At 38.4% G+C, this 12197-nt stretch overlaps 1 protein-coding gene across 2 annotated transcripts in view; it reads left to right on the forward strand.

The window, feature by feature from the left end:
- The window catches only part of LOC117172068 (ornithine aminotransferase, mitochondrial-like), a 195072-nt gene that overhangs the window by 150642 nt on the left and 32233 nt on the right, over positions 1-12197 (forward strand). Inside the window, exons 3-5 of one of the 2 annotated variants that reach the window (XM_033359816.1) lie at positions 3466-3691; positions 4059-4173; positions 4240-4464. In XM_033359816.1, coding sequence (XP_033215707.1) covers positions 3466-3691; positions 4059-4168 — 336 coding nt within the window. In that variant the 3' untranslated portion in view covers positions 4169-4173; positions 4240-4464. Of the gene's footprint in view, positions 1-3465; positions 3692-4058; positions 4174-4239; positions 4465-12197 lie in introns of those variants that run through there. The other variant, XM_033359817.1, reaches the window with a different exon arrangement.

The raw sequence follows: 12197 nt of genomic DNA on the forward strand, positions 1-12197 counted from the left end.
AGAGAGAGAGAGAGAGAGGTGGGTCAGAGAAAACCAACAATTTCTCTCTGACCCATCTCAACTCTTCCAAGATCTTCCAGTTACTTTTGACCTCCCGCCCAAATGAGAGAAGGTCGAAGTATTTTGGAAAAAAGTCTGCAAAGTGCTTCACAGGCTTCATGAAGACTTAAAAAACATCAATATTTTTAGGGAGATGTGTGATTGACTCATAACACCCGAGAAAGAATACCCAACCATCACTACGGAGAAGGTGAAGAAAGTATTTAGATGTATGGAGAACTATCCCGCTCCGGGACCATATTGTATCGAGACCGTCTAATGGAAAAAGTTTTCTTGAACCCATCAGCATCTGGCCTGCATTTCCATCTTATATTTAAAGTCGAAAGAGCCAATTCCGGAGTGGTTGCAAAGATGCAGCATCTTACCAACGTGGCCTATTGATGGCCTGGAAAACCTAGATTTATTATCTCATCTAGAAAAAATCGGTTTACATGAATGATCTTAAGATCTATGGTAAAAATAAAGAGCAATTAGATCTAGCTCTGGGGATTGTCGAACGATACATTAAGAAAACAGGAATACAATTTGGGTTAGAAAATGCGCCAAGGTTTATTTAAAGCGAGGAAATGTGAATGACATCCTTGAAGACCCCGAGCTTGTCGGTGGAAGCCATATTAGATCTGCCATTTTGAATTACGAAATTCTGTTATTGGATTCATTATAAGCGACCCCAAAAACTCCCATAATATGGGCTTTCAATTGAATTAAAGTATTCTTTCTAATATTAAGAGTACAAGGCCGCTATTTTGAATTTTGGAATTGTTATATCGGATTTTTTATCAACGATCCTTAACACCTCCGAGTATGGTTTTTCAATTTAATTAAATCATTTTTTTTTATATCGAGATTACGCGGCCGCCATTTTGAATCTGCCATTTTTAATTTTTTAATTCTGATATCGACCTCCTTATCAACGACCCCAAAAACGTCGAGGATGTTTTTTTTAAACCAACTGAAGATTTTTTTATAAAATCAAGAGTACGCGGCGTAATTTTGAATCCGTTGTTTTGAATTTCTAATATCAGATTCGTTAGAGATTCCAAAAATGATGATATATCTATTTTTGAGTAATATTCTAAAAGGATAAACATTTTTTCAATGGTCTTTGACAAATTTACAGTGAAAAACATACTTCTAAGGCTCCATATTAAGTCCACGATTTTCAATTTTTTTCTTAATTTCACAATACTTTTGAAGGTACATCTCAATTTGATCTATTTGCACCTTTATTTGTTTTCATTGGATGAGTAGCAGTTAGAAATTCTAAAATGAAAAATAAAAAAAGGATATGCTTGATCACTGACGCCCTCGGTGGACGGAAGCGTGGGTCACCCGCATCGAGTCAGCCGAAACTTAATATCGAGAGTCAAGCATGTCCTTTATAGAGTATAGTGCAACACAAGCGCTTACTCTCTACTGGAATTCTTTCTCCATAATTTCAGATATCTAGTACGGACAAATCTAACGCTCTTATAACTCGAAATGTCACCATCTTTGAAAGGCAGCCACCACGTATCAAAGGTGTCACCACCCTTAATTTTCAATGGCTTCATTTAGAAGGTATTAGTATCGGCTAATAATTTTACGCTTCGAGATATCCTAGGTGACATCTTGCTGGCAGTAAATATCTGTTTGTTCATCATCCTGGAAGGACTCAGGTAATGAGCAGAAGATAAGCCGGTAGGCCATAACATGATATTAGGCTTGTTCCTAACTGGTCGTTTTTCAGCACGAGACTCAGTGTTCGCTCCAATAGCAAACTTTCAACCAGCCACAGTGCCTACAACACGGTGAGTGGCATTTTAATAAAGTTCATCTGTTTCAGGCTCGTCAGTTTCGCCGTGCTGCTACACAAAAGATATTGTACATGAATCTGGCAGACAACAAGTCGCGGCACACGACAGGCTGCTTCTTGTTATTTTACGAGAATTTGTTTATAAACAATACAGAATCATCACCGTTGTGCCTCAGCCATGTAAAACTGTTAATCACGACATGGTCGAAGGTGGCCCACGTGAGAAACCGAGCTACAAGACGACTGCCACTTAGGTACCTGCATTTTATTACGTCACACCGGAATGATCCGAGTTCGTGGGTTATACACTTTTGACCCACGAACAACCCTCGAAGCTCGTTTAACTTGATTACAGGCGCCAGATAGGATTCTCCTTATCCGAGCCTCGACGGAGATGTTCCGATATCGACTGGGAAGGTAGCTAACTCCCCATTAAGCACGAGAAAGGGGGCGGAGGCTCACGTGAGAGAGAAAGAGAACACTAACATTGCAAATTCACGAGATGTCTTTACTGAGATTTAACGATAAAAGACACAAATGAACACCAAGGTCACATTCTAGCCTTCGGCAACTAGGCTTTCACGCAACAGTAACCAGACGGAATGACGCGAAGAGACGAGTACAGAATTCACGTGAGGAATCTGCGCGCTGCACAAGATGGTGGCCGGAGACACCCGCGCAATGCTCCCACGACCTCCAGCGTCTTTACCATTCTCGTAACGCTTGGCCTGTTAGAGGAACACGTTCGCCTCGACTTACTGTCATCGGATCTTGATTCGATCGTTCCTATAAGCCGCGAGCCGCGAAGGGGTCTCCGCCGGTCCACTCACTAACACCGACCCCTCACAATTATGGTTAGTCCATATTTCTTACTTTCAGTTAGACTAGATCTGGTTCCTCTTATTACTAAGTGTTCATATTGCACATTAATTTACCTTCTTTTCTTTTATCATTCAAGTAACCTAAGCGAAAGAATTCGACTACGATTTCACGACCGGTTTCTGATTCAGTAAAGCGATGTGTTCTCAATGTTCCTTTTTTGAATCCCATACCTCTAACCTTCTTGCAAAACTTTCTCCAGCAACAAAAAATAAGTCTTATTCATGTTCTATAATTTAATTAAACTTAAAATTATAGACACTAAGCAACTCCGTTTCTTATGATTAATAGCAATTAAAGTAGCTTACCATCTAATAGGCGGAAATGGCTTGAGAGTGATTTACTACCCACGTACGCGTGGCTTTAACTGTTATGTTCTGGCTTTGGCGAGATTCCGGGAAGTTTTGCATCTTACAAATTTAGTCTCAGAACTTAATTACGACGTCTGAATTGCACTTAAAAAATAATTTCCATATACAGCTCCCGCGCTGGTACCAGGCCATATCCCCATTTTGGAAATAGAATAATGTAATCTTGGGCTCCTAATCCCTACGTAAATCTTTACTACAGTCAGATAGGATTGCGTTACGCTAATACTTTACCGAAAACATTTTTTGTTACTTTTGAAGTAATTTCCCATTCTCATATCTTTTTTTTCATTTGGTAGAAGTCTTTGCTGGAAAATTCAGTCCGCAAGTTTATTTAATTTTGCTTTGGTAAATTTTGTTTAGATTATGCTTTTATTGGAGGTTGGTACACACGGAAGTACCTTTGGTGGGAGTCCTCTAGGCCAAAAAATAGCTCTGGAAGCAGTGCGGATCCTGGAAGAAGAAAAATTGGCAGATAATGCAAGTAAAATGGGTGCTATTCTACGAGAGGAACTTCAAAAATTATCCACTGAAAAAGTCGTAGAATTCAGAGGTCGTGGGTTGTTGGCTGGACTAGTACTTAATAAAGGTACATTTTCTGTCTTTATAAAATTTAAATTTACGGTAACGTCTTCTTCTTCCAGTCATCAAAAGGATCCCAGTGATCGCCAATTGGTGAATTTATGTAATAAAAGTAGAGCATACTCCCTTGAAACTATTTATGAAGCTACAATCATTACTTCCTTGAACTTTTGACTTGGTAGAAAAAGTCGAAGATTATTATTTATTCGATTACTTTCGCCATGTTGGAAAATGGCTGCCAAATTTTAGTAATAAAATAAATGAAGAAATGTTTCTCAATAAGGATCATAGATTCCTATATTTAAAATGATTTTTTAAAATTTTATGGTCACTGGAATAATGTCTTAAAACCTATTTATACATTTATGGGCTAGGCGATACCAGAGTGTTGAAAATACCAAGGTTGACCAGCGATTGTAAAAAAAACGGGTTTATTGTTTCTGCTAAATCGAAAAGCTTCCAGGTCGATGTGCAAGGTGTTTGAATTAGGTAATTAGTGATTAAATTAATGATTAAGTATCCGCTTTCGCAGTTCAGAACATGTAATTTTCGCAGTGGAATGTTGTTTTTCAAATTCAAGAATCACCTGTGTAAGAAGGAAGTTTAATTTTTCAATAACGAATACTTTGGTTCTTGGATCCTATTGACAAATGAATTATTAAGGAATAAATAACCAACAGCGAGGTTTCACAGTTCAGTTAAGCGTTGCCGTTTCAACCGTTCTTCAGCGGTCTTCATAAGAAACTAGAACGCAGATATTATATACTTGACCTATACCTAGCAGAGGTATGTATTCAAACATACTATTGACAGCTATTTACAGTACACAAAAATAGGAACAATTTATCGTCATGGCTTTTTTTGATAAAATAAAAATTACTTACCTTGTAAAAATGCCCACTACGTTACTAATGGAAACTGTTGAGAAACGTATAGGATGTAGATAGCTTTCTATATGGTCTTCAGTGATTCTTCAGTTCATTTTTATTCTTATTCGGTTTCTAATGGCTTCTATTCGGTACTTAAATGGATATGGAGGCTAAAATTTATTTGATAAATATTTTCTAAGAGGCTCTATCAGGCTCTTATGTGCTTTTAAAACATGCTTAGCAATATGACAATGTAAGAAATTTTGCTCCATGTTGTTCTATCAGGCTTTTAATTTTCAAGGGGAATTGAAATTATCGGACTGAAATTCGAAGTCCTGAATTGAAAGTGGTACTAAAAGGTATCAGAATTTAATTTAATTAATTTAATTAATCGGATTAAGACTTAAGGTGATGCCTCGAAAGTGGTTCTAACAGGCACCTATTAGGTTCTGCTTTCCCGCGAATAGCACAAGTCCAAAACTGCTCCTCTAAGAGGTTCTATTAGGCATTTTAATGGCAAATCAGAATTAAATTAAACGGATTAAAACTCAAGGTGATGCATCGAAAGTGGCTAATGGCAAATTGGAACTACATAATTCAAGCTCCAAAAATGCTGCTTAAGCAATTAATCCTTTAAGGTGGTTCTATTAGCTATCTATTAGTTTGTATTATATCAAAAGTTGCCGATTGCAGATTAGAATTCTAAGTTCCTAGATGAAAAATAATATATTATCGTTAAACAAGGTTTTTACAATGTACTCTGTGCAAAATAAAATGAAAATTGAAACAAGCTGTACACTAAAACTCCGTTTAAGTTTACTCCTCCGAAACCAAAACATCTCACTTAGGTTTATTCGGGAAGGGCTCTTACTATCGTCCTCACCACGAAAGAAGCCCCTTAATATGCTGGTACGATTGGTTGACATGTACATGTGAAGCTTGATTGGGCGGAGCACTGAGAAATTGAAGGGGAGGTGAAAGTAAACCTAAACGAAAAGCAACGCGTGAACTTAAACGAGCGTGAACTCATCTAGGCGTAAACTTAAACGGGGTTTCAGTGTAACTTCTAGAAAATGTGCATTCATGACTTATACGTCACTTATACAAATTTTCAATTATTTTTTTGAAATTATTGTTATAATATATTAAAATAATTTCAAAATTATTGTTGTTCTGGAAAAGTTATTCGACATATGAAAACGCATTTTTGTACTTTATTGCCCTAATTATTGATTACTCTTAAATCGTTATTAAACCTTTTGATTATTTAAGGACCAAATGTCTTGAGCCAATTCAGAAATAAGTGAAATTCGATTTTTCTTTTCGAATATTTTAAAATGTTTTTTTAAAAACGGTTATTTAGTAATAAAAACTGAGTAAGAAAGTATTATAAAATAATATAATAATCCAATCTAATCTTCACTTCTCTATCCCTACCTATAATTCGCCTTTACCCACATATCACTTTTAATCTCCTTTTTAATACTAATTTATGCCCATTTTTTCAATATCTACTTCTATAACCCTATCGATTTTCTATGTGAATATGTTTATATATCTTTGTTTGTCTGTTTTCCAATATAGTTTTGATATTCTCCTTCTTAATCCCCACTTTTATGTTCTTCTTCCGTTGTTTATCAGTTACGTAATTCTGGCTATTTGCAACAGTAAAGTTTAAATCATTTATGTAGATAGAAGTATATCACTCATACTGAGTGAAATTTAACTGGTTTAAATTAAGGGAGATTTCTTTCAATCCCAAGTTTTTCTTTATCACACACTGAACAAAATAATCGTAACTTCTCCAACTTTGATATGCGGCTGCATAATGCGTACCCGAATGAAGCCCGCATACAGTGTGACTTGTGAAGTATTTTGGATTCGTGATAGTGAAACAGTTTAATATTGTTAATGCAATAAGTTTTATTAAAATTAGACATTTTTCACAAAAAGAGTAGGGAGTAGTAACAGGAGAGTGAAAGCTTCTAGAGAAGCATCTAATTCATAATAGTTTCAGCGCACACTTGTGAAAAGTTTTTGGGATAAAGCAGATCTTACTGTCAGTGGAGTTCTCAGATTGTAAGCTGCTTTGTTTCTTCCATAAAAGCAGAGATTGAAATGTCCGCGCCCCTTGAAGAATTGAGTTAAGTAGAAGTTTACCTCTCCGTATACCCTATTCTTCTACTCCCGGGCTACTGGAACAAGCGTAAAGGTCTACCTGCTCATATCACTCTTCTTTACTCTATCTTCCCAGAGTCATATTGTGCTCATACTCTCTCTCTCTCTTGATTTCTGACTCTTTGATTATTATCATTCTCCTCCCTTCCTTCGTATACGCGTTTCATCTACTGCGCCATAAGGTCTATATGAATAGTCTCAGCTACCGTCAGCACCGCTAACTTTCCAACTTTGGGGCTGTAGGGGCAAATAATTCCAGGAATTGCGGACTCATCGAATGCTCCCACTATTAGCACGATGTTAGGTGCGCGATTGCGTAAATCATGGGAACAAATCACAAGGGAAATATCAAACCTAGCAGTAGAACGACAAGTAGTGTGCGTGACGTCCGTGTGATGACATTTCAAGGGGAACGTACACCTATCGGATGGCAAGTTGTCGAACTTGAACTGTACTTTCAGAGCTCTTCTTCCCTGAACTGGAGCAAGTTTATCTGATACTTTTCGAATATCCATACATTCGACCATATCTCTGCTCTGCAAAGCATAATGAAGAGGATGGCACTAATTAGGGATCTTCATTTGCTGCTCCTGAGGCAAGATATATTGAGCATATGCTTTGGAAGCATGGTCACCGCAGTGAGCTCCTTGCTTATAGGCTCTTCCCTCGGATCATAAATGAACTGTCTCTCACTCAAGTAGTCATTAATAAGTAACAGCATATAAGACGAGGTCGCAAATCGTTATTTCAAGACTTTGAGTATATTTATCCATCTAATAGAATAAATTCTTTTTTAAACATCAAGTATTAGCAGCATGTGTACGCTTCTTGTCGTATGGTTTCCCGTCCATGCCTTTTTTGTCATCTCATGACGCCCCTTACCCGGGTCTCCAGTTTGTTTATAGCTGCTCGTGGTCGAAATCAGATGAGCTCACATATTTCCTTGTCGTATCAAGCGTGCAAGGCGGTTGATAAGAAGGAAGGGTTACAGGTGGTATATTTCCTAATAAAAATCTTATTCCTTTTTGTATCCTATTTCTTATACTCATCTTCTATGTGCAGGCAATAGCACAAATTTAGTACCCTTCATTGTCTCCGGATCCTATGCCCATTCCGTATAGTGATATATAATTAAAAATTCGTCATAAGGACAACCGCAGGATTTCGCCGGGAGCGGGTGCCAATCTGGAAAATTGCACCCGCTCCCAGCGAAATCGCGGCAAAATTTCAGCCACAAAAACGTCTCACGACCGTGAGATAGGTGGTTACAGATAGGTTTACAGTAAAAAGCCTCGTACACCCTAAGAACACGGAGCGACCCAAGGACTACCGCCTTCTGCATTTTTCCCACAAGTGTTTTAGCATATTGTTGACACGCAGGGATGCTTTTTAGGCCATTAGCAAGTGAAAGCTTGGAACGTCCAAGAGCGCCGATGATAAGGAAGATTAGTTTAACAGAATATTCCGGGTACAATCGTTGCAACTCCCTTATAAGATCTCGATTCCTCTCTTTCTTTTCATTCTCCTTGGTTATGATGTTTTTGTCAGCTGATGCCGGAAATTCGATAACGAACATGGTTCGCTTCTCGAAGTCAAGAAGAACCATGTCAGGCCTCGAGTGAGCAACAGAAACAATTGTCGAGAATATAAAGTTTCAGTATATGCGGCACTTCCCATTCTCGACAATTGACTCGATTTCCCTAGGAGCATTTAGAGGAGCGATATTAAGGTTAATGCCGTAAGAGTGACAGAGATGGTAATAAGGCCCCCTTAGTGCTGCATTATGCCTTTGAATGTAGGTCGTTCCCGCTTGAGTTAGACAACTAGATAGTATGTGAGCTAAAGGCTCGGGGTGGACATGGCACATGGTACCAGACTTCAATCCGGGCGATTTAAGGAAAGCAAACGTTAGCTCACAAGACATTGACTGATCCTTCACATTTCTGTGGAAGATACCGTGCATCCTCTTATCGAGGAGCAGTTCACGAAAGTTTTTCTCTTGAGCTTTCTTAATCCGGGCTTTCAGGAGTGAGTACTCGAGATAGATAAGAATTGATGCATTTTGCTCACTCCTAATACTGAAGTCAAGTTCGAGTGTTTCAGCAGCCTCCTCCGTTGTTTTGTACAGAAACGCACTTTTGTCCACTTCTTCGTGATTCCTGACCATTTTAAGAAGAGGGTCTCTTCCATTTGCAACTCTATGTGCTGTACCCAGAATAATCCTGTTGTGAAGACATTCAAGACAAAATATTCCGCGACCACCTTGACGACGTCAGATGTACAGTCGCGGAACGAAAGACTTAAGATGCATGCTTTTGTTCATGTGCATTACCTTTCTTGTCCCGATATCCAGGGATGTGAGCTCGTTCTTTGTCCATGGAACTACTCCAAATGAATAGAGTAGTACCGGGACGGCAAGCATGTTCGTTGCAGATACTTTTTACCTCGCCGACATTTCGGAAGACCAAATCTGTCGGATGAGACGTTTGTATCGGCTTCGGAGAGTATCCTTTATAGATGTCACATCCTGAATGCGGCTCTGTGGCACGCCCAGGTATGGATAAGTTTCTCCAGCGCAAAGGTGTCGTATAGCGCTTCTATCAACGAGCTCATGATCATCAGGGAGAGCCATTAAGTTTTCCTCGCTTCAAATAAACCTTGGCGCATTTGTCTAACCCAACTTCCATTCCAATTTCCTTAGTATATCGTTCGACAATCCCTAGAGCTAGATGTGGTTGCTCTTTGTTTTCAGCATAGATCTTAAGATCGTCCATGTAAAATACATGAGTGACCTTGTACTTTCGACCTGCAGGTTTGTCGCACAAGTACCCGTCGTGACCTTGTTAGTTGTCACACGTTTCTTTCCAGATGAGATAGTAAATCTGGTTTTCCAAAGCGGCATCAATCTCTCTATGCACCTAACTATTTGCGGATGAAGATTTAAGATTTCCAAAAGACAGATGATAAGTCTATGGGAGGTCGAATCGAAAGCTTTCCGATAATCAATCCAGGCCATCGATAGGTCACGCTGGTAGAATGCTGCATCTTTGCAGATACATCTATCGATGAGCAGGTTCTCCCGACATCCGGCTACGCCTTTCTTTGAGCCTTGTTGTTCATATATTTCTTGCCACACAGATTCAATTGCCCGAACAATCCTGTCATTTAGGATAGCTGTGAATATCTTATAAAGTGTGTTCAGACAAGTTATTGGCCTCTAATTCTTCGGGTCAGCTAAGTTGCCTATTTTCGGAAGGAGTATTGTGCGCCCTTCCAGCAACCACTCCGGAATCGGTTCTTCCGACTTCAGATATGAGGTGAAAATACGGGCCAAATGCTGATGGGTTGAAGAAATCTTCTTCCACCAGAAGGTTTTGATACAATCTGGTCCCGTTTAGGAATAGTTCTTCAAAATTTCACTGGAAAAATAAGTTCATAGTAACGAATCGAACTTGTACATTTTCCAATTGCCAACCACGAGAATTCCGTACCAGATAGTTAATATGTTTTGCCTAATTTTCTTACAATGGCTTGTTTCATGTTTTTTCTGAGTTAAATTTAAAGAACGTGGACTACCACATAACACAATACAACTGTCAGATTTTGCATTATGCGGGAACTTCATTATATTGTAAACATCAGCGGACAGCGCACGACCAGTGCTAAGCGAATATCGTCTCAAGCAAAAGTATGAGACATTTTAATATTGATTTTCGAGCTGATGTAGCCCTTTCTAAGACATATCATACTTATGTTTTGTATGATATTAACGGATATTGTCGCGAAGATATTATGGGAAAGTGCGGCAACTGTAAAGTTGGACATAGAACAGTAGGTTGCTATTCCCATGTTGCAGTAATTATTGTTTACTTGCGCAACGAAATTCATGTGGAGAAATATATTGAGACGAAATCGAAGTAAACGATGAGGATGTAGATTTAGAAAATCATGATGGCACTAATCGTTCGTTCAAAGAGTTATTTCTAAGCCAAGAAACTTCGTAAGCATTAAAACATAGATTTTTAACGATCTATTTCGTTTGTTTATTTTTTTTAAGGTTTTGGAAGACAGTTAAGCAGTTTGAGACAAAAATGATTTTTAAGAATATTTCTTTACATAACTCAAAACTACTCATTTCCGAGATTTTAAGATGTGTTGGTATAATACATGATAGTATCCATCTATGTTGCTGACACTGAATTTGAAATCGGCTTAGGGCCTAGAGCCGCCCCCCCCCCTTATTGTCTATACTCCTTTTATCTTCAAACACTAGCAAAAGAATTGAACTATTTAATTATAAACATCCTGTTTGAATTATTTTTAATGCTCGTTTAATTCAAAATGAAGTACAGAGAGGGGTGATATGAGTGGTAACGTCATGTGCCAAATGAAGATAAATACCACATGTATTCAAAATCCAAAGAAATAAAATTTTTTGCTTTGACTGAATTAACTAGTACGGGGTCATTAAGAGAAAATTGATTGAACTAACGTAATTTTACATATTTGAGCAAGAGAGGAGTAGCTTACCTGGAAGTCCTGTGGATCGGTAAATCATCCAATTTTCTTCGATTTTTCCCTTCTTCCTAGCAATAATTTTTTTCTTCTTCTTATGCCTAACTTTTACTAGAAACTCTGTGAGTTTCACACGTTAAATTTCGTTCCATAAAAAAAAAGTTTATTCTAGCGCTTTCTGGCTATCTGTTTGCTGCATAGATTCTAGAGGTATGAGGTGCAAAACATTAATTATCATAGATGCTAAGTATTGCACTAAGTTTATAAAATATCTCCGTGCCAATTCAAAGTGCTGTACTCATAATATACTAATGTACTAGGCTGTTTGAGAAAATGAATATTAAGTATAAGCAACTTTCGCGGGGGTCGCGGAATATTGAGTCCTGAATGTCTTCACAACAGGATTATTCTGGGTACAGCACATAGAGTTGAAATAGAAGAGACTCTCTTCTAAAAATGGTCAGGAATCACGAGGAAGTGGGCAAAGGAGCATTTCTGTACTCAGAAATGTGAAGGATCAGTCAATGTCTTGTGAGCTAACGTTTACTTTTCTTAAATCGTCCGGATTGAAGCCTGGTACGGAGCGTTTCATCTTTTCATGCCAAGACGGTGTCATTTCCACCTTAACATACCGTCGCCACATTTTGAGCCAAAACATTCCCGATGATAGCTGCAGGGCGTGCCATGCACACCCCGAGCATTTAGCTCACATACTATCTAGTTGTCCAACTCACGCGGGAACGACCTACATTCAAAAGCACAATGCGGCACTAAGAGTACTTTATTACCATCTCTGTCACTTCTACGGCATTCACCTTAATATCGCTCCTCTAAATGCTCCTAGGGAAGTTGAGTCAATTGTCGAGAATCGGAAGTGCCGCATATACTGGAACTTTATATTCTCGACAATTGTTTCTGTTGCTCACTCGAGGCCTGACATGGTTCTTCTTG

This window comes from Belonocnema kinseyi, chromosome 4, assembly GCF_010883055.1.
Source record: "Belonocnema kinseyi isolate 2016_QV_RU_SX_M_011 chromosome 4, B_treatae_v1, whole genome shotgun sequence".
Classification (NCBI taxonomy): domain Eukaryota; kingdom Metazoa; phylum Arthropoda; class Insecta; order Hymenoptera; family Cynipidae; genus Belonocnema; species Belonocnema kinseyi.